The following is a 22,395-nucleotide window of genomic DNA, read 5'->3' as shown; positions in this document are numbered from 1 at the left end:
CTGACATATCCATTTTCTCAATTTCACAAATGCTGGAACACCATTTCTAATGAGAAATTAGCATAGGATTATTTAAAAAAAAAAGCTTCACAATTGGTCTGAAAGAGATTTAAGAACTGCCCGTGCCTGACTACAGAGGTTAAGTCTCTGCCTTCCTAGGGGAGAGCATTAGTAAATGAGGTAAACAATATTAGCTCCCCCATTTCTGTATAAGCATTAGCTTTTGCTGAATACTTATCATAACATCATATTACAATACCGTATCAAGCCAATTAAACTTTCAAATCATAATTTAACATATCCTCACCTTCTTCCTAGAGAATTAATAGGAAATTTTTCCAGTAAACATTGAGTATTTCCAAGATCATAGAATCACAGAATATTTTTGGTTGGATGGGACCTTTGAGATCGTTGAGTCCAACCAACAAAAAAACAAAACAAACAAACAAAAAAAACCCAAAACCAAAAACACACACCCAAAAAATCCCAGAACACCAACACCAAAACCAAACCAAACGCCCACAACCACACCCCACCCACAAACAGACACAAACCAACAATCTCGGGCGCTAGAGCATGCCCTGAAGTGCCATGTCTACACATTTCTTAAATACGTCCAGGGGTGGCGACTCCACCACCTCCCTGGGCAGGCTGTTCCAGTGCCTGACCACTCTCTCAGTAAAGTAATTCTTCCTAATACTTAATCTAAACCTCCCCTGCCGCAACTTCAGACCATTTCCTCTGGTCCTGTCATTATTCACTTGGGAGAAAAGGCCAACACCCACCTCTCTACACCCTCCTTTCAGGTAGGTGTAGAGGGCAATAAGGTCTCCCCTGAGCCTCCTCTTCTCCAAACTAAACATGCCCAGATGGGCATGGATATGGAATGTAGCTATATTATTTTATCTTAATCACTTCTACAGCTCTTTCATACCTTCTCCTTTCCCCTTTATTACCAATACTGACTAATTGATCACACAGCAATTGTTACCACTTCATGGGAAGCAAGAGTCCTATCGTGTAAATTACTGAGATAATATTGCATCATAGAATCATAGAATGGTTTAGGTTGGAAGGGACCTTAAAGATCACCTAGTTCCAACCCACCTGCCATGGGCAGGGACATCTCCCACTGGGCCAGATCACTGCTTAGGAATTTACATAGCCGACTAATTAAATTCTGGAACTGTAAGTTAATTGCTGTAAAGGTCTTGAATATTGCTGTAAGAGCTTCTGTTTCCTGTCTTGAAATAATACGCATCTCCCTCAAACCTCTGCTACAACCAGAAAAGATGTTTTCATTCCTATTTGGAAATGCTCTCCAGGAGTGAAACCAACTACTGGCTTGATCTAATACAGCCCAGATCGCTCAGTGTTCTGCAAAGGGAGACCAAGAATGGCATCGGTCTGATTGTCATCTGTTAGAGATCTGAGACAGATGTTGTTACCATGGCAGCTTTTATGAAAGCCTTTTTAACATTCTTCTGTTAATTCTTGAGCTTAAATTTTCTAAGTTGTCATGATGGGAGTACAATATGAGCAAAATTAAACAAAATAATTTTTGACATCTCCCACACTCCTTACCAAGCTCAGTGAAACTGGTAGTTAAGTACGTGCACCAGACTATTGATAAACAGAGCTTGTAAGCTTTAGATATCAGTTTGGTAACTGTTTACAAATGTTTCTATTATCTTGGAAGCTACACAAATTGGACATTATCACGCATCAACAACCAAGCCACATGTCATTAAAGTACATAGTTTATCCACAGGTATTAAGCCAGATCAGTTTGTTCACCTCATGTATGAGACGTTAGCAACACTTTTTTCCTTATTATTAGCTTCAAAAATTAGAAGGGTAAACCAACATTGCACAAAATAAAGAGCAATTTGTTTCTTCAACACCTTTGCAAAATACATTCATATCCCTAGAAGTCACTTACTTGAAAAAGTTGCATGTAAATTACATAGCCGCTTTAGCAATAATCTTGTTTTCATTATATTTAGTACAAATTTTACCACTGCTGTCAGTGGAAACAGCATTTTCTGTTATTGAAACAAGGATTAGGTGAAAGCAAGTGGTGAGACAGCCTTAATTTTTTGCATTTTCAACCAGATTTGGACATTAGTCATAGCTACGATATCACCTTTTCATTTCACTTGTTTTTTTCATACATTTCAATTCAGCTGATTAAAAACTAAGTCAGTTTTAAAACGTTTATACATTTTGTAATGCACTTTTGGTACACAAACCAACTGTGGGGAAAAAATACTGCTTTGCAAATAGAAAACTAAAGCAAACTTCCCAGCGACTGTACACAAGCCTTACCTGCATCATAGTGACCACATGGCAGGGGTTCAGGAGGTAAATGACGGTCCTGGTGGCAAACTTGAAGCCCACCTCCAGCCCAAAGATGAGGCAGAGCACCACCAGCAACACATTCTTGCCCAAGCTCTCCTGCTTAGTCTGGGGCTGCTGCAGCAGGTGACCCTCCAGCTCCCTGAAATGCAGCTGCCTGAGCTTCCACAGGGACAGAAGGATCTCCACGACGCCCACACTGAGGAAGATCAAACTCTCCAGAAGGCGCTGCTGCCCAGAGAGAAAGGCCGCGCATTCTGGCCCTCCATTGCCAGCAAAGCTGGGGTCCACACCCCCGTACATCCAGTCCAGGAGGTTATGGAGGCTGTAACGAGACATGCTGGGACGCTGCCTCTTCTCCTCCCCGTTACTGTCCAGGAACAGGTAGGAGCAAGATGGAATCCAAGCCAAAATGCTGTCGGGCTGACGAAACATGAAATGCAAGGGTGGCCCCTTTGTAGTCCCCTTCCTTCCCAAGCTTCAGGAGAAGCAAGCGGCTCAGGGCAAAGCTGATTTTTGGCTTTTCCTTTCGATGCCCGGACGGAAGCCGCACGTAACAGCCTGTGAGAAGGGAGGAGCCACAGATGAATGGAGCCCGTCAGCCGCGGCGAAAGCCCCTCGCCTCAGGACCCCTCCTCTTCCCCGGCCGGCGCTCTCCGCCCGCCCCCGTCGCTCTCCCCTTCCTGGCCGCGTCGGGGCTGCCCTTCCCCGCAGGACAGCGCTACAACCGTCCCCCCCGCCCTGCGCCGAGCCGCTCCCTCCCTCCCACCGCCCGCCCTACCTGCTCTCCCCGCGCCCCTCGGGCCGCGCCGCAGCCCGCCCAGCCCCTTCCCGCCGGGCGGCCACGGGCTCGCTCCCTCCGTCGGCTCTGTCAGGGAGCGCGGCGCGGCCAGGAGGAGGCAGGCCCGGCGCCCCCAGCCATGGGGCCGGCCTTCACCAGGGAGGGGGGGAGGAGGAAGCGGCGCTCGCCTCAGCGGCGGCGCCGGCACGGCGAAGGGAACGAGCCCGAGCGGGCGGGCCGCTCCCCGCTGCTGCTGCCGCCGCCTTCCCAGCGCCGCAGCATCACCCCACCGACGTGCCTGACTCACACCGAAAAATGGACGAGCCCGCCGGATTGGCGGCGGCCGGCCGCCCGCTCCTCCCTCCCTCCGCCCCGGCCGCTCCCGCCTCCCGCCCCTGCCTTCGTTCCCCTCCGCCGCGGCGACCGCGGCTTCCGCGGCGGGCCGCGCTCGCGTCTGCCTTGCGCTTCCTCCCGCCTGTTGCCTCAGCTTTCGCCCGGCTGCTCCCCTTCCTCCTCCGGACAGCTGTCCGCGGTCTGTCCTGCCGTCCCCACCCGCCCGCCCGGCTCCCCTCGAGGAAGGCAAGGACTGGCCACGGTTCTCCCCTCAGCGCTGCTGGCGGGCCCATGAGTGTTTGCCCACTCGATTCAACCAGCGGCGTTAACTTGATGAACGAGTTTCCCAAGTGCCGTCACAGCGGGTATTAGTCGGGCAAGAAACTGCAGCTGCCTGTGTCTTGACGGCACAGAGTAGAAAGCCAAACTTGAGAGGCGCTTCTCTGAAAGCGGGTAAGTGAGGGACGTCGAGCACGGCCCCCGTTTGCGCACAACAGCGGGCCTCGAGCAGTGCAGGCCGGGCCTGGTTCCTGGGGGCAGCTGGTTTGTGGCTTTGTGAGGCAGTTGTACTGCAAATACAGGTTGTTTCTGTCAGAAAGGCTAATAACTACCTGAAAGGAGGCTGTAGCAAGGTAAGGGTCGGTCTCTTCTCCCAAGTAACAGGCGATAGGACAAGAGGAAATGGCCTCAAGTTGTGCCAGGAGAGGTTTAGATTGAATATGAGGAAAAATTTCTTCACTGAAAAGGTTGTTAAAAACTGTAGTAGGCTGCCCAGGGAAGTGGTGGAATCACCATCCCTGAGGGTATTTAAAAGATGGGTAGGCGTGGTGTTGAGGAACATGGTTTGGTGGTGGTTTTGGCAGTGTTAGGTTGATGATTGGACTCGATGATCTGAAAGGTCCCTTCCAACCTAGATGATTCTATGAGTCTATAGAGATCTCAGTAGGATAGTGTGTTAAGGAGATGTTGTCAAGGTAGGTAGAACTGTGAGCAAACATACCCTGCACACTACCTACTACAGACTTTATTTCACACACACTGCCCGTAGCACATCACTCTCCCCTTCCTGGCCGTTACGGGACTGCCCTTCTCCACAGGACAGCACTGCAACTGCGTTGGCCAAACTGTTGAGCGTACTGAATTGAAAATAAAAGCAAAATTCCACAAATAAATATAAAAAGGTGAGGCAGATCTCTACTGGCTGAGCCAAAGTGATTTCTATATAGACAGAGAGGCAGCAACACCTGGGCTGTAAAGCTGGAGGCAGTGTGCACCTGCCCTTCTGCTGTGGAAGAAATTATTCCTTTTTTTTTTCGAAAGAAGGGGGACCCACCAGGCTTTTCCAAGATCTTAAAGTTCTTCTTTCCACAATTCGAGCTTGATAAGAATTCTCCTACAAAATGGTGTTTTCTCAGTGTTTGCTGATTCATTAAAGCAGCTGTTGTTGATCTAATTATGCACAAACCTGCTGCAGAAAGTGAATTTGCAGAAACCAGATGCACAAGGGCACATTTATCCTAATTATGAGTAGAATAGAAATAATAGTAAGGCTAGCTTGACCACCTTACGAGGTAGCCTTCAGCACATGAAGAAAATATAGAGGAAGACAGGTAAGATTACTAAGAGCAAGAAAGAAAGACTGAAAAAGATATGCTGCAAAACAATTGAACTATCAAGCTATCAGATAAAAACTGCTCTGTAAGTACACTAATACTAAGAGGAAGACGGAGAAAAAGATTAATTCCCTACTCAACAGAGAAGAAAATCTGAAAATGAATTATAAAGAAAGCTGAAGTGATTAGAGCCTTTATTGTATCAGACTTCCAAAAAATCACCTGCAAGCAAATTGTTAGAACTGGTGATGCCAAGAACAAAATTATCTCAGCCCAGAGTAAGTAAAGAACAGATTAGGAGCACTCAGGTAAACCAAATGTTTTCAAATTGTTTGAGCCTAGTGATCATGATGAAAAGACAGTTAAAGAACAAATTTAACTAAGAAAGTGAATGAGATGCAGAAAAAACAGAAGTTGCAACTGTATATTGCTGTTATCAAAGCGGGGGACGGAGTCAGAGAAATACAGCTCAATCTGTGTAATTAATTTAAATCCCCAGAAAAACCCTGGGACAAACAATCTCACAAACTATTATTAGCACCTAGATGGTAAGCAGGGAATGATAGCAGTCAACATGGATCTGTCAAAAATAAATCACGCCACATAACTTGATTTTCTCCTCCAGTAAGGACCAGGCCTTGTGGATAGGACAGAGCCAACTGTCAGTTTGATTAGGTTTTTGACACTTACATGACCTTTTCATTAAAAAGTTAGAGAAATACGGTCTGGAGAAAAATGTATTATAAGGTCTACGTGAAACTGGTTAGTAAGCAGTAGTTTACTGTCGAAAGGAAAGAATATATTGCTGGGTTCCTAGAGCCTGTCTTCAGTCTGGGTCTTTTTGTTATTAACAATGTAAATAACAGAACAGAAAACATACTTATTAATTTTGCAGGTGTCACAAAGCTGAGGAGGACAATTAAATTTTAAAATACTCTTGACCATTGAGAAACGTGCTTTTTTAAAAAAATAAAGAGGATGCTCAGTAAGATCGAGTTGCATCATAGTTTAGCACATTATGCTGGTATAAATCACCTGGTATAAATCATCGCTGCCTTTCCTCATCCTGGTGCTACTCATTTTCTCTCACACTGTCTTATGACAGCATAAGATCTGCTGGGGCTATGCTGTTGACTATATGAGGAAGCTGATTAACATTACAATTGTAATTCCAGAGGTAGTTGTAATCTGGAGCACTTTGCTGATCTATTTGATCCTACTTTGGATCATGGCAGTGGATGAGGCAACCTGCTGATTTCTTGTTTTTCTCTCATTTTCCACTCATTAGAAAGACAGAACATAGTTGGTATAAAACTGGACATCCTGGTATGATTGATATTTCTTTGCAGCAGCACAATATCGTTAATTCATGTTCAGATTGTGATCCACTATAAATCCAAAAGATCTGGTTCTCTGATCTTGATCTGCTGGGTGGCTTTGGCACACAGTCCCCTCATTCTCTCTTGTTTCAGTTTCTTCAGCTTTGAAAAGTGCTCTGAAATCTGTGAATAAGAATTTAGTATTATTGACCAAACACTAAGCTGTGGTTGTCTTCTGTTTGTTAACCATTTCTTCTCATCCTTTCACTGAGTAATTCAGGCTTTTACTAGGATCCATTGTAAACATAGATCTATCTCCTGTGTCAATAGAAATGGTTCTCTAAAAGCAATAAATTCTTGTAACCAAAATGTTTGCACAAGAGCCTGAGGCTTGTTCTTGTATCTAAGATGAGATTTATTTTTCTGAGTGTGGCTTCTTGAAATATAACAACGGTGAAACCTAATGTTAATCCATGGAGAAATGCCACGGCCCTGAGTACACCAGGTATAGCCACCTGGAGCAGCCTTGTGTGGGGCTCCTAGTTGCAGATCAACTGCCTGGGAGCTCTGTGTTAGCTCTGGCCCAGACCCCACTCCTGCCCCAAGCTGTGCAGTTTGCAGACTTCTGTCCTTTGCTGTTCCTGACTTCCTGACTAGCTTCCCAGACTGGCTTTGGACGCGACTTGTCACCCCTCATTTCTCTAGTGATCACTGGACTCTCAACAGAACCCGTCACTGTCCCCAGCCCTGCTCTGCCGCCTGCTTTGGTGCTGTGGGACTGCACCCTTGTTGGCAAGGTTGCTGCCCCTACCTGTGGTCGCCCTTGGCTCCTGGATTGCCTGCCTTGGTAGAGCAAGCCCCTCTCTTGCTGCTCCCTGGCAATGTGTGAAGTTCGAAGTCAGCTTGTGGAATGTTGCTCCCTCTGTAAAACAAACCTCTGTATCTTATCTCTCCCTAATGTATCATTTGCAAATTCCATCTTAAGTAAGCCTGGAAGTAAAGGCAAGGCCTGACGTCTTGTATGCGGTAGATACTATCAATAAGCATCAGAAGTTGAACTTCAAAGCAGAGGGACTAAAAGACGTTAATTCTTATTCAAAAAAGCATTTAAGCACGTGCTTAGCTTAAGCCTGTCCTCAAATCCTTTGAATTTAAGTATAGAAATTGAGACCTTTTCTCAACATCAAACTGTATTGCTGTACTTCAGAAATGTGATTCTACACATCAGTGTGTACTGACACCTGTAGATTTACTAGAAACTGCCTGTCCTTGTGGTATAGTTGTTTAAAAAAAAAAGCAGAACAACCCACAAACAAAATGCACAACAAAGTAAAATAATATTTTAAGTCTTGAAATGTTTCTGGCAAAGAACAGTACTCACAGGTATAGCTGAAGAAATCTTCATGAAGAGTTACTTTAACAGTGGAGCTGTTATTTATTGTGCACTTTTATGCACAAGGTAATAAAGCAAATCTAATGATTAGGAATTTAATAGAGTCTTCTAGCTGATGGAAAACTAGGTTTAAAGTGTCAGGATGAACAATTAATCCTTTATTTGTAACTCATCATTTATTATGCAAAAACAGATGACCACAGCTTTAGGAATAACATCCACTATAGTGTGGGTGCTAATGTAAAGTTAAAAATAAATAAACTTAGAGGGACAGTCATCTTAGTAATGGCTAGAGCTGGATGCAATTGTCAGGTCTCTGAGCACATTCCCCATGCTGTCCTCTGACACCAGTCTGTTGTTTTGGGGCTGATGCATCTCTTCAAAACCTAGGGAAAAGGGGTTTTATTCCTGCTTCTTGAAAGAAACCTGAAGCATAAAGCAATTGTGTCTTGTCTAATTTTACATAGTCTGTGGCAGTCAGGACTGTACCAAAAACCTTCCCACTTCATCATATCTGGAACTCTTCCATTTTATCCTCTCTTCCATTTCCTCCTTTCTTCTCCTGCCTTTGTTAGACGTTTCTTGGTCAGCCGTGAGGGGGACAGTCTTGTGATGTTGACCATGCATTGGAGACAAGAGTTTGCTTTGTTCCCACAGCTTGCAAATTAGCATTATTGTAGTTTTATGTGCTTGGTCTAGATATTGAGAAGTGAGACTTGTGTGAATTCCTGCTCATACAGACATAGGAACTAGGAAGGAAATGAGAATTGCCTACCTAAGACAGGAGGGAAAGAGGGCACCTGGATTGAAGGGAAAAGTAGTAATGGGGACAAGTTTTGCAAAGAGTTGGGATTAGGTGGCCAGTTAAGTACTGCTGTTTATTACAAGAATTTTTTTAATAAAGAGCATGAACACTACATGCAGGATCTTTGATCTGATGATCTTTGGAGATGCAAATGGAGTCAGAGTCAGCAACAAATTTATCACACTCCTAAGTTTAAAAAGGAAGCTGGGTTGAGACTCCTTGTTAGTCTGTCATTTCTCATCTGAGGAACAGTACTGGGCACAGCATTGCAGGCTGAAGTATGCTTTCAGCAGTCAGAATGAGACTTGGAATAGCCACTGGGCAGCACTTGCAGAGTATGGGCAAGAATATATTCAAGTCCTGTGCACAGAAAGCAACAACATTTCTACTGCTTAGACTTGTAAACTGCAAGGCTTGTTTCTGTACAAAATAGAAACCAGAGTCTCTTTGGCTTTCTACTAACATCCACCTCCTTCCACTTTTCAGCTGGCCTTCTTGATGCATTCCTTGTAGCCCAGGAATTAATTCAAATGCACTTTCCCTTCATAAATTGGGAAAATTGCTCCCCTACCCTGACAAAATGTTGAGAAGAGTATGTATGTGTACATGCTTCTTCTCTCCTTCTCTTATTTTCAATGTGGTTTTTGTTGTTAGGATGGCTATGATACCCCAGGCTGAGTTCTACTAGGTCCTGAAATATTTTTATAGTCTTAAGAAAATTCTCCTCCTTTTATTCACCTTTCAAAAAGTAATCAAACCCAGGATCATTTGCAAAAGCAGTGGGGCTGCAAGCAACACTACTTGCTGTAAATGCTGATTACTTGCTTTGTTTTATTGAGCATGAAGATGGGAAATAGATGGAGATAATTAGGCGGCGGCACTGTTAGCTCCTGGTAAGACATGGCCTGGACTACCTAGGCTTAATTGGCAAGAAGATACAGCCTAGCACAATTCTCAGGGTTTGCCCAGCAGGGCTGATTTTAGTCAGGGCTACTTGTCGGCAGCGGCATAAATAATAAATGTTCTGGAATAAATGTTCTCCCAAAAAAAAAATTGAGATGCTTATAGATATTATACTTTTTTGTGTTGAATTACCTACAGTTCACATTTTGAACTACATTTGTAACCAGAAATGCCTATAGGACAACCACCTAGAAAAATTCAGTCCGGTAACCCACTCAGTAAAGGGTGGCTTCTTTTGTTGTTATTTTGCTGTTTGGTTGTTTTTTTCCTTGCTACAAATCTAGGTTCATAGAGATTCTTCTGTCAGTTATTCTGACTTCCTTGTGTTTAGTCAGTTGCTCACATGTATTTTTTATGAATTTAAAGAAGTCTTGTGGTAGTGTAATTGCTGATTTCCTCTCAAGGAGTTTTCTTGAGAGAAAGAAGAAAGGCTGTTGCATTTATCATATCTCTCCCTGTCAGCTAGTTTAGCTAGAACGTAAGCTAGACAATACTGAAAAAAAGTAAATGTCAACTTGAAACATTCAAAATAGAAGCTTAAAAAGCATATCACATTTTCATGTTTTCTAATCTGATGGACTGCAAATAATTATATAAAGCACAAAGTTGTTAGATGGCAACTGTGTGAACCAGCTTTTCATTGAATCACATTTCTGTCATGTTTGCAGTGTTTTACTTATTTTTTCCCTTACCTAAAAAGCTGCAATTTTAATAGACACAAAACCAGTTGGATGTAAAAGCAGAAAGAAATAAAGAAATATCTTGAATGTGCGCGGTTTGCTTTAAGATAAAGAAAATTATAGTTAACAGTTCATCTGCATATTAATTACTCTACCTATGCTGAAATTAAAAGGTCAAACAGCACTGTCAGTAACCGTAATACAGGCTGAGGATGCATCTGAGAAATGGTGATACGTTTCTTTGTAGTTTCGTAGGTTAAATGAGTAAAGGCATTCTCTGAAATTGTTTGGACCTTGGGGAAAATATTTTTATTAAGATGAGTGTGAAAAAAATGGATCTGCTACGAAACATGAGTTCTTAAGAAAACTAAAGTTTCCATCCAGATGTTATGTATTCTTAAACTTGAATTATCTTGAGAACTAACAGAAAGAAGATGACTGCTCTTTTCACACATGAGTAACTAAACATTTTATGCCTTAAAGTGCTCAATGACATTCACTCCCTTTTGTGTGTGTCCTCTATTGTTTAGCTATTTTTCAGTTTTCAAGGTATTTGCTTTGTTTCACGTCCAGTGCTAGCACCATAATATTCCTAAGTATAATAAAAGCCGTTTCACAAAGAACCACCAAAACTCTTTTTCTTGGAAGCTGAGCTTTAACAGAACTTTCCTCACTGGTGCCTTCCGAGTCAAAATAATATATTAATATAATGCACACTTACAGATGCTTATATCCGCAACAATTCAATAAATTTTCTAACAGTGCTTAGCTAGTCTTTCAGTGAACCAGACCCAAATGAAACATGATCTCTGAAATATCTATAGATAGACAGCAAGATACTTTTTGTGCTGATGTCTCAGAAAAATATATGAAGTTAATTAATAAAATGATTAATTTGATTGCCATGTTAGTTTTACAAGAATTGTTAGCCTGGTTCATGTTTGTTAGAGTTGATTTTAGCTATGACTGGTATATGTAGGAGATATGTGATTCTATAAACCTACATAGATAGGGAGGGAGAAGAATTTGTGCTTTCTATTTTTGTTCTATTTTGCTAATGTTTATTTGGCACATTGGCATCCATGAAGACTTACTGAAAACCCTTTTAGTTAAGACTGAGTTCAGTCTGAAAAACTGAAATCTAAATTCTGATTATGAGACACTGTCACTATTAATGAATCTCAACCTGAGAGATTCTGAACACTTCTGTATTCCCTAAACTTCTGTGTGGAATTTGCCTTTATTATTAATATCACAGTGACATTTGGTATTCAAAATCAGGGAACTGTTACATTTAACATAATGTAATTCCATTCTCAGAAACAAAACAAAAGGTAGGAAGGAGAACTATTACCTGATGTAATCTCTGGTTAATTAAGTTTTATAAAATTTGTACTCTTCCATTTCTACAATGGAATAGTATGTGATCAGGTCTGTTATGTCTCATTGTGTTATCACTGTGTATTTTAATGTCTTGTGATATTTAGGGAAGGTGGTGTTCAATACCTCAGCTTTTACTGTGGTATGTCAGGCAGATACATTTTTCACAAAGATTTCTGAGCCAGACCTGGGTTCTGTTAGATCCTCCTATCATTTATTAGCATACATAGACCTCAGTCACACGTTAACTATTCTGTTGAATATAATCCATGAAATGAGATGCTGTAAAATACCAAAAGCTGCCCTTATACTCTTGTATTTTGTTTGCGTGCCAACGATTTGGTAGTGGTGGGGGCTACAGGGTTGGCTTCTGTGAGAAGATGCCAGAAGCTTCCCCCATGTCTGATGGAGCCAGCGCCACCCAGCTCCAAGAGGGTACTTGCTGGCTGAGACCTTCAGCGACAGTGGTAGCCCCTCTGAGATAACATATTTAAGAAGGGGAGGTGAGGAAACTGCTGTGCAAGAGCAGCCAGGAGAGAGGAGTGAGAATATGTGAAAGGTACAACTCTGCAGACACCAAGGGCAGTGCAGAAGGAGGGGAAGGAGGTGCTCAAGGCACCAGAGCAGAGATTTCACTGTAGCCCATGGTAAAGACCATGGTGAGGCATGTAAAGACATTTTTTTATAAAGTTATTGAGGAAAAATGGGTATACTCACATGTTTTCTGTGGAAGTTTATGCATTTCATAAAGTGTAGGAGCCTCACACAACACAAAGGTCAAGCTTAAGTTCTTTGTTATTGAAAGGTTTATTTAACCGTTTTGTTAAAAAGACTATATGGAATAATGAGCCCTCTAGTGGTTGTTCATCCTCTTAGCTTCTCATTATAATGTTCTATTAACTAATACAATAAAAAAATGCCCACCCTTTCTTTTTCCGTAGCAGCACAATTTTTGTTGTTTTATGTCTTGAGGAGGTTGCTGCCACTGCTTGTCTACACACAGGAAATGGAAGAGTGAGAACTGGACTGGTTCTGCTCTAGTGATACACGACACACCTGCATGATGCGTGATGCTCTTCTGTAAGGGAATTTTACTTTAAATACCAAGAATATATGCCTGTTTCTGCAAAAGGTGTGAGGACGGGGCAGTAGGTCCCTGAGGGTTTGGCAGGGGCCCAGGCATCAAGCGTTGAGAGAACAAACGTTGGGAAGAGGCGTCAGTGTTTGCAGAGAGGCGGGCAGGGATTGTGCGCTCTCCTGTTCCAGCTGGGAGAGGGAAAGGCTTCGCAGTTCTCTAATGAGATGGGGTCAGAAGGAACCAGCTCTAAATCGCAGCAGTCATTGGACTGAAATCTAGTGATAAATAACTTGAATTAAGTTTTCTTGAAGTGTTTAAGGATTGAATTATTTTGAAAGGAGTTGATGTGTAAATATAAGAGGGATTTTTTGCTTAGGCCAGTGTAATGCACGGTATTTGAAGGAAACAGGAAAGTATGCATCTTATGCAGATTTAATACTTCTGCTTATGTTCTCATCTCAGTATTCAGATGGATCCTGTAGTCAATGGCTCCTGTATTCATGCTACATCAGTGGATGCTTGCTAACAATTTTCAGTACTGGAACAGGGGAGGCAAAAAGAGCTCTCTAAATTTATCAGGACTAGTGGCCTATGTACATGTGAGCATTTTAACAGCTTGGCTGACGGTATGCATCATGCTTCAGAGCTAGTTGCTTTTTGTTCTCTCCTCTGGATGATTGCTGGGAAGACTTTTTCCACAGTCTCAACCTTGATGCAATCTTTTCCTGCCTGGACAGGGGCTCAGGGCTCTGGTACTCAGTACAGGTGTTTTACCCAGCAGATCATATTGAAGTCAGTAAGAGATTTTTCCATTTAGAAACTCTGACTAATGGTGAAAAGAGGTACCCAAATTATTTCCTTTACTAGAACCAGAGAAAAAGGGATAAGCAGAAACTGCAGTGTGGGTTCATAGCTCAAAGGAGTGGCCAGACCTCCGGAAGCATGTAATTGAAAGCTTTATCCAATAAAGGGGGAAAGAAGTAACAAAAATATTTATATTGCAGCTTGAAACATTTCAAGTTATTCATGTTTTCCAGATCCATTTGCTGCTGTTTATAAAGTCCAAAGAGCACAAATGTCAGCCAGATAACAAAAGAAAACGCTAGATGTTCAGTCAGGCAAGCAGAATAAGGTACAGCTTTCTCATTAAAAGATTCTTTAAAACCTTCACAATAATACCAGTACATGCCCTCTCCTATTTCTGTAATGCCATGAGGCATCTGCAAATTATGTAAATGAACGAGGTATATTTAAAATATGCTCGGTATCTATATAATTGGTATCTTTACCCATGAAGGTATTTGCAGTGGTGTCTTGTGAACAGAGAATACTACCTGCAATTGTTTGACAGGGAGGAGATATTTATATGGAAGAAAGTGCAGCATAATCAGTGCCTGTCTAATTGGTATTATCAAAATAATTTGTTGTAGTCTGACAACTATTTTGTAATATGTCAGAATCTGACTTTGTTTCCCCCAAAAAACCTGACAAAGGCAAACAAATTATTTGAGTGGTGCAAGATCAAGTTCAAAGCACCCTACTAATACAGAGAAAATTCTAACAACGGTGCAACATCCTACCAAAACACTGATTTCTGTCTTGAGATCTTAATGTATTCCCAAAATTCTTTAATATCTTTTGGTTGAATGGTTTTGCTAGCTGGCAGGTCGGCTCCTGTTAAAATACGAAACAAAAATTGCTCCATGACTTAAATCAGCCACCTGAAACATGTAGCCCTGTTTGAGCTTTTGAAACTTTGTATTTTTAGTTAGCATTTGTCAATATTTCAGTCAACTCAGCATCTTTTCCTCACAAGTTTTAATAATAGTTTTAGAGAGCATAGGGGCACTAGTGATCAAACTGAGATAATTGTTCTATGTCATGGACGTAACATAGATCTCAACAAATCAAGTTTTACTGGTCTGCTTTATTTTTACTAATTTCTGTCTGCCCCCACCCCAAGACAATTTTAATGTATTGCACCTGTCTAATTTTCATAAGGAATGAAAAGAGCTTTTCAAAGTGGCACAAGTCTAATATTCCTCTTATTCATTAGATATCTTTGTATTTAAGTAGCAGATGGGTGGAAAAGTTCTGAGAGACAAACTCTTCACAGTGAGTTACTTACGTGGTAACTGAAGAAAGTGTGCTGGGAAGCCTTGTACAGCTGATGTGAAAATTTCTTAGCTGAAGCAACTTATCTGTTCTGTGAATAAGGAAACCCCACAAATATGCTTTTCTTTCCTAAAAAAACAGGTATAAAACCCTCAGTCAAGCAGATGAGTGCAATTTAGTATGATTAACACTCAGCCAAAACTTTGTATTATCTGTAGGGTTAAAGATAGCTCTTACTCATTCATTCGCATACTTTGTAAAACAGTTTAAATGTGACCACTAGTTGGTATTTTGAGAGGATTTGTTTTGTAGAGATTGAAGTATATTGGGTTGTAAACATGCAGATAATACACACGTGAACTAATGTCACAGAGCAGATATGTACAGCCTTCGTGGCTGAGGCACCTGTTTGATTTTGCATGAAAACACTGAGTGCATACCAGCATACACACCTTTGCTTCAAGACATGTTTTTCTCCCTTCCCGTATGTGTCTAACTCCTCCCCTCTTGAGGAGTTTTTCTGAGAGAAATTAGGCTAGACATCTGCATTCTGCAATATAATCCTTTGTCACAAAATGGCTTGCATTTTTAATTGAGAATAAAAAATAAAATTGCGCAGCAGGTGGCAGCCCAGTTTTAGCTTGGTTTGCACCTCTGAGAAGAGAAGTCAGGCTTCCAGTCATGTAGTGGTTACTGCTATTAAAGAGATGTCCTGTCCTTTTTTGGAAGCAGGTGATTTTTAGTAAAGAAATGGAAATCGCCTATGCCACTGGTTTCTGCCATGCTACAAAAATAGAGTGGTCTGGCAGAAGATCATTTAAAAAAAAAAAAAAGCAGTAAAGTATGCAAGCAGCATGATTCAGTAGCAATTTGGGATAGGGCTTGTTGCATAGATACAATAGACTGCCAAAATAAACACTGAATTAACTTTTGATAATCCTGCTTGAGTAGTGCTACACAGACACCTAGATACATCTGCCTATTAGCAGAAACAAGAGGCTTCCACAATGTATTTTTGGATGTTGAATGGCCTGAATAATCTGCAATATTTTGGCTAGACTGTAAGGAGTAGATTGTAGTAACCTGAACCTTGTAGAACTGAGGATTTTTAAATTCTCAATCGGATTCTGAAATTTAATTCCCAGGTGCTTCTTCCCTCTCTTCTCTGATCCTTAAAAGGGAGGGGTGTTAGGCAAAGGGGGAGCATTTACATCTTCTTTGCAAATGGGGTAGTTTGCTTTGAAATATCTTGAACAAGAATTCTCAGAAAGGCCACTCATCAGCTCCAGCATTTGCACCCATTCTGTCTCCAAACAGGCCTAAAAAACATAATGTTATCATTGAATATTACACGTCCTCGTTCAATTTCCTCACCTAACCTGTGGGGAAAAAAAGGAATCCTTCTGGCAATACGTTGATCATTAGATAAAAACTTAAAAGCATTTATTTATGATTATTTTGGGTTAATGGCAGACATTTTAATCTTGCTCTGCTAAAACTACTTATTTATTGGCCTGAATCACACCTTTCAGTATTTGGCTGAAGTATCACCTAACACCCAGAGGAATGTCTTAGACCTAAAGACTTATGAAGTTATTAGGCTTAATTGGTATTATTACTGTAGACCTCCCAAGGTATTGAATATGGCTTGCTTATTTTAAACTTTTAATCCAGTATTAAGAGGAATTGCCATTAAGTTACACCATAAAACCATAATTAGTCTAAAGTGAAATCTTGGGTGGTTGATTTGAAACTGTTTACGCCTCTTGTTCATCACAAATCCCGGGGCGTTTTTCCTGAACGCCCTTACATTTGCAGATTAATTTGATAATATTTGATAATATTTCAGTAATCTGAGTTGCTGGCCTCTTGGTAAGGACAGAGCCCTATGCTGCTGAAGTCAATGGCGGCTCATTAGGTGCCTGATCCAGTTCTTATGGAGTCTTGTTTTTGTGAAAACATCTGTCCTTGTTCCTTTGCTTTGTGTGATAGCTTCCCCGGGTTTAATTCTGTCTATTTGCAAGATGAATTCTGAAAGGTCCTAAATTTTGTGCATGGGGTATAAAGTAATAGTAACATTTGCTGGTTTTACTACACAAAAAAGAGAAAATTGGATAGAAGTCACAGAAATTAAGTAAGTAATAGGTTTACCATTAAATGAGTAGCAGAAGGAAAAGATGTTTAGAGACTAGAATGTCGTTTCTGTTTGTGGTGCTTCCTCTATACTGCAAGTAGTCTATGCATTTCAGGTGCTGTTGTAGCATATTGGAGAGGAGTATAAAAGTATTTAATATTTGAAATGATTAATAGGGGAAAAAGGAAGAAACTGTAGCATTGATTATAAATCTAATTTTGTGAGTAAATTTGAAGGAGGAGACTGGTGCTTTAGGTTTTTTCTCATCTGAAAATCCTACCTGAGGCGTTGGACAAAGCGTCTTTCACAAGATAACTAGGCTTCACTATAAAAGCTGTATGGGGAAAAGGTATCCCACCTTATAAGCTTTTTTTTTTTTTTTTAACTCTCTGTGGGCTGAAGTTCATAGATAATTTCTGTACAAGAGTGTAAATTGCCACATATGACTTCACTAGTTAAAGGTTTAAGAGTGTTTTTAAACTTGAGATCAATTTGCTTTTTTGAAAAGAATTTCATATTGGTTCTGAATTTTGGGTACACGGGATATACATGGCAACTTGGTTTATGATGGAAATGCTGAATAATCTTCTATATTAACAGCACAAGTTGTACAATGAGTGGCCAGCCTTTGTTAAACAAGGAATCCATGGAAGAAAAAGAGCTAGGAATTCAAATCTGTTTAAAAAAAACAGGTAAGCTTCCTTAGATCTGTTTAATTGTTTACTCTGCATAGCAATATTTCAATCTATTGGCTTTCTCTCCTGTGGTCAGCCATTTCTGGGAAAGGAAGTGAACATCAGTGTAACATTGAACAAGGAGGTAGCTTTTATTTCTCTGCTCTTCGGCAGCATTGTGTCAAATGCTCCAGCTGAAGTTTCAGACTTCCTAATTGTAGTACAAAAGTCAGAGATGTTTCAATATTCCTACATTTTCTTTACTGCATGGGCTAATACTAAGAAGCATGTCAATAAAAGGTGGTATCTGGAATTACAAGATATTGCAGGCACTGTTGTGAAAATATACAGTTAAATGTTTGACTGCCATCACTACTCTGTGGATAGTCTGAAGACGCTAAGAGCAAAACTGAGTGGCACAGTTTATGGTAGTATCATTCAGACTGGTACTGGCATGGCACGTAACTAACCCCAGGTACTTTTTTCTAAACTATTTCCCATTAACATATCTGAAAATAGGCTCTAGTGATTTGCAATTCACATTTACTCACTGATAGGAGTCCAAACGCAAGTCCTTTCAGAGTATGGATGCGCTGCATACAGCCATGGGCTCAGACCTGTTTCCAGTGGTGCTTTCACAGGATGGGAGGCTACAACACCTATTCTGTTCCTTTACTTACTTTTGAAGGTTTCTAGTCTAAAAAGACATGGTTGGATTTCCTTTCCTTTTTCACCTCTACCCATGATCTCTAGCTAATGCTTGCTTTTTCTGGAGTTCATTGGAAAACAAACCAACCAACCCAGGGATGCTGGAATTGTGTCAGTATAAATACATAGTTTCTTCTGTCATTGGACAATCTGACATCTGGATGGGGCTTTGAGCAACCTGGTCTAGTGGGACATGTCCTGTGGCAGGGAGGTTGGAACTAGATGAGCTTTAAGGTCCCTTCCAACCCAAACCATTCTATGATTCTGTGATCTTTTGTCCTGCACAGAAGAGCCCTGGTCTGGAGCTGACGGCTGAATTGTCGTCTTTCCTGATTAATTGCCTTGACAAGTTTTCTGCTTAAGGTGTTTTAACACTTCTGTAACATTTAAAATCAACTGTTTGCACTCCAACTGCACAAAAAAAGCCTTGCAAAGCTTATGGGATGTCTGGGGGGATAGATTGCCCCCTCCTCCCAGCCAGACAGGTCTGCTTTGGTGAACATGGACACAAAACACGGTCCCAGTGGTGGTACTGGAAGTTTGCAGTTAACTTCAGTGGAAGCAGATTGCAGGCTGGATTCATAAAGAAAAAAAAAATAGTGGGAGTAAATTACTTTATAAGGAAGTCTGTTCAGATATAAACCAAACTTTGATAGACAGCAGAGATAAAAAGGGGAAAGAGTGAAATTATGTTCCGTTATGTACTTTGTAAGTCTCCAAATTATAGAATTTACATTTTGATATGAGAAATTTGCTCATAAGAAGGAATGAACTTCCTACACCAGCCCAAGACAGATGTAGCTGGTGTTTTGGGATTTCAAAGCTCACCATATCATACATAAATCCAGTGTGAAAATATGTCTTGGAAATAGATCTGCTTTGTTTTAAGCAACCCTTTAAATACTGAGAACTAGCACATTGTCCTCCACTACATACTCTGCACATGTGATTATCAGAGCTTGCTGAACAGCTTCTGCAGGCAGAACTAACCCATACTTCAACCGTGAAGAGAGGAAAGGTGCCACCACTGCTGTGCTCCATTGTCCTAAAGTAAGACTTATGCTACTCTGGACTTTTCTCCTGAAGCGTGTTACTGCAAATACTGGGCAATAATGTGTAAAGAAAAAATAGCCGTAGCGCTGTTTGTAGCCTTGATAGTTGGGAGATAAGCAAGGCCAAGTTTGTGAAGAGGAACATCTCTTGTTAGGGCCAGTGATATAGTTGTAAGAAGTTGTGAAAATAATATTCTAAAACTTGGTAAAAGATGGAATTGCTCAGGCTGTTTGTCTAGGGAATATAATGTACCTTTTGTTACCCTGCCTGTTTTTGCACTACCTTCTAATTTTCTCAAGCTGCTACGAGTCTTTTATTTGAAGATGCTTCTATTGTATATTAATGAAGAAGTTAAATTATCTAGGCAGCATAGGCTAAAGCTGAAACTCCCCCAGGCATCATCTTTCTTAACTATCATTGTCTAGTAAGAAAATAGGTCTGTAAGTGATACTATTCTTCTGAACTAAAAGAAACTGTTATCGTGGTATTTCTCAGCTGTGTGTAATACTGATACCTGAGCTGTCCTTTGGAGGCAGATATCGTTACAGATAATGTGATGGTGTCTACTTTCAGGCAGTTTTGGATTCTGAGTACAAGATCAGCAGGAGCAGAGAACAGCTCAGAATGCAGCCATTCCCCACCCCAGCTCCAGTGTCTGCCAATATTTGAAACTAGGTTTCATCCACAAGCATTTACTTCTTAACTACTACAACAGTAACATTATTTTTGCAAACAATTTGCGTATTCAGTGTCATGTGAATAAATTAAGTAATTGACTCCAGGAATCAACTTGTAATAGAACTACTGACAGAAATGAAAATACAGTCATTAGAAGTACTGTGTAAATGAAGCATATTCTATTAATATTTCTTGCATATGTGACTTTACTTGTAAACCTGAAGAACAACATGTACAAGTAGGTAGCAGCTACTGATACGACAAACTGATTGTGTAAGTAAATTGTCTTCTGTTTTAACTGCAAAAGGGAAGTCAATGTCACACGTGCAAGCACTTAAAGCAATCACAGTGGTGTTAACTTCAGAACAGCGTTAAAGATTGAAGTTTACCTGGATTCTTCACTAAAAGTGCTTTTGCTTTACAGATCTGAGTGCTGAGTCAAGTCCTTGATCTCATGGAAAGTACTTTTTAAGGTAAGAATTCAAATATCTTTTTGAAAGACACTGTGTTAGGGTGTACTTCTCATCTTTGTATGTCATTTCCCTTTTTTTCATGGATAGACATTTTGTGTACCACAAATGTTTATGAATGGAAACAGATCAATAGAGACCCACAGATTTTGACAATCAAGTTACTAGGCAAAGGAAATGTTGACTTGTTGACAGAAAGATGCTACTAAGAATGTTACTCTAGCATCTTTGTCCAGGTAAACAAGAGCCTGTATAGACATACCTGGACGGGAGAGATAAAAGTGTATGTGGGGAATGTTTTGTGTGTGACTTCTATAGGGTCTGAAAAAGGTGACCAAGAAAAGAAAAATCATACACATTTATTACACCGTTCAGTGTAATATGCAAAATTGCTGAGGTGGTCTGTACCACGACTGCAAACTATCCATAAATAACCTTTTTAAAGGCTCTTCTGGAATTCGTGTTCTTTTTTCAATAGTCCACACTGCTATGGAGGCGATTCTGTTGGACTGATGGAAAACACTGCAGAGATCAATCAGTCTCTGAAGAAAGGGATTGTGCTAGAAAAAACAAGATACAACTGAAAGTTTCGCTGCAGAGACAGAATGAAAATAATATAATCTGAATTCCAGCAATATCCTGCCATTTTGACAAGCTGGGTAAGTGAGATTCTTACAGGTATTCCATCTTGTAAATCATGACAGAGAGGATGGAAGCTGCAAGACTGTCTTGTAAGGACTCCCTTACTCAGGAACAAGCTGAAGCAGAATTGCTGAAGCATGTCAGGGCAGACTGGCAGCTTGCGGTAATTTAGACAGGATGTGTAGAATATTTTAAGACAGGGAGGCTACCTACTCGCTTTAAAGCATATATAATACTTCTGTCCTTGGGCTGGAGTTTTGTGTTGTCACACCATAATTTCACCTTCTGGGCACAGCGATTCCTGAAAGAAAAAGAAAGTATATCTGATAGAAGCAGGATCAGTTTGTACTGATTCTTATAGGGATATATAATCATAGAAACAGATGTTCCAAGAGTCATTTACAGTTTGTTTAAAAAAATTACACAAGGGAGTTCACACTAACAAGAAGACTTGCGTAAGTAGATTGCCAATTTATCACCAAATAATTTCCAGAAATTTCTTTTAGATGTGATTTTACATTAATAAGTATAGAAAAGAGCTCATAGTCTGTCAGTTTTAAGATTTTTGGGTTTGGCTTTAAGAAATGAAACATCAATAAACAGAGAAACACACCATTTAATCTTTGTGTAATAGCGATATTGTTACATAGGAAGCCAGTTATTCTAAAATAAGTATTCCTTCATGTACCAAAACACGTTTTGGACATAAGCTTATGTCTGTCCTTCATGCAAATCTACTGATGTATATTTGCCCCCAAAAGTTACAGGAATGACTTCAAACAGATAAGCAGTAAGTTGAGTCATTGTAATCTTACTGACATCTCACATTACAAATTCTGAGGAATACGTGAGAATGATTTGTACGGAAGTACAGCGGAGGATATTGTTTGTACTTGCCTGTCAAATACTCCTCAGAAATGTACTTGAAGTTGCAGCCAGCCCACAGGCATACATGATTAGGACTTGCATTATTTTTTTAATCAAGTATCATATTTTTACAAAAATTGAGGTCAGATGACAGACTGGAACAAAGTTAAGGTGAACAAGTAATTATTTTTTGCTATCTAGATTCTAAATAAAAAAAAATACGTTGTGGAAAGAAGGATCCATTAGGAGGCGGGTCTTGCTCTTTCTGTCAAGACGAACTTCTGCCATGGCATATGTAAATAGCAAAATTATTGAGGTCAAGGTCCTTACTGAGTTTTAGTCTTTGCTCTA

At 40.6% G+C, this 22,395-nt stretch overlaps 1 protein-coding gene across 2 annotated transcripts in view; it reads right to left on the bottom strand.

Moving 5' to 3' along the window:
- Positions 1-2,897, bottom strand: part of TMEM164 (transmembrane protein 164) — a 43,464-nt gene extending 40,567 nt beyond the window's left edge. Inside the window, exon 1 of one of the 2 annotated variants that reach the window (XM_074147221.1) lies at positions 2,329-2,897. In XM_074147221.1, the coding sequence (XP_074003322.1) occupies positions 2,329-2,793 (465 nt within the window). In that variant the 5' untranslated portion in view covers positions 2,794-2,897. The remainder of the gene's footprint in view (positions 1-2,328) is intronic. The other variant, XM_074147222.1, reaches the window with a different exon arrangement.
- Between the last annotated feature and the right edge of the window lie 19,498 nt (positions 2,898-22,395).

The sequence above is a fragment of the Numenius arquata genome, chromosome 5, assembly GCF_964106895.1.
Source record: "Numenius arquata chromosome 5, bNumArq3.hap1.1, whole genome shotgun sequence".
NCBI classification, from domain to species: domain Eukaryota; kingdom Metazoa; phylum Chordata; class Aves; order Charadriiformes; family Scolopacidae; genus Numenius; species Numenius arquata.
The sequence above is the reverse complement of the archived record's forward strand: the minus strand, read 5'-3'. Positions and strand labels throughout refer to the sequence as shown.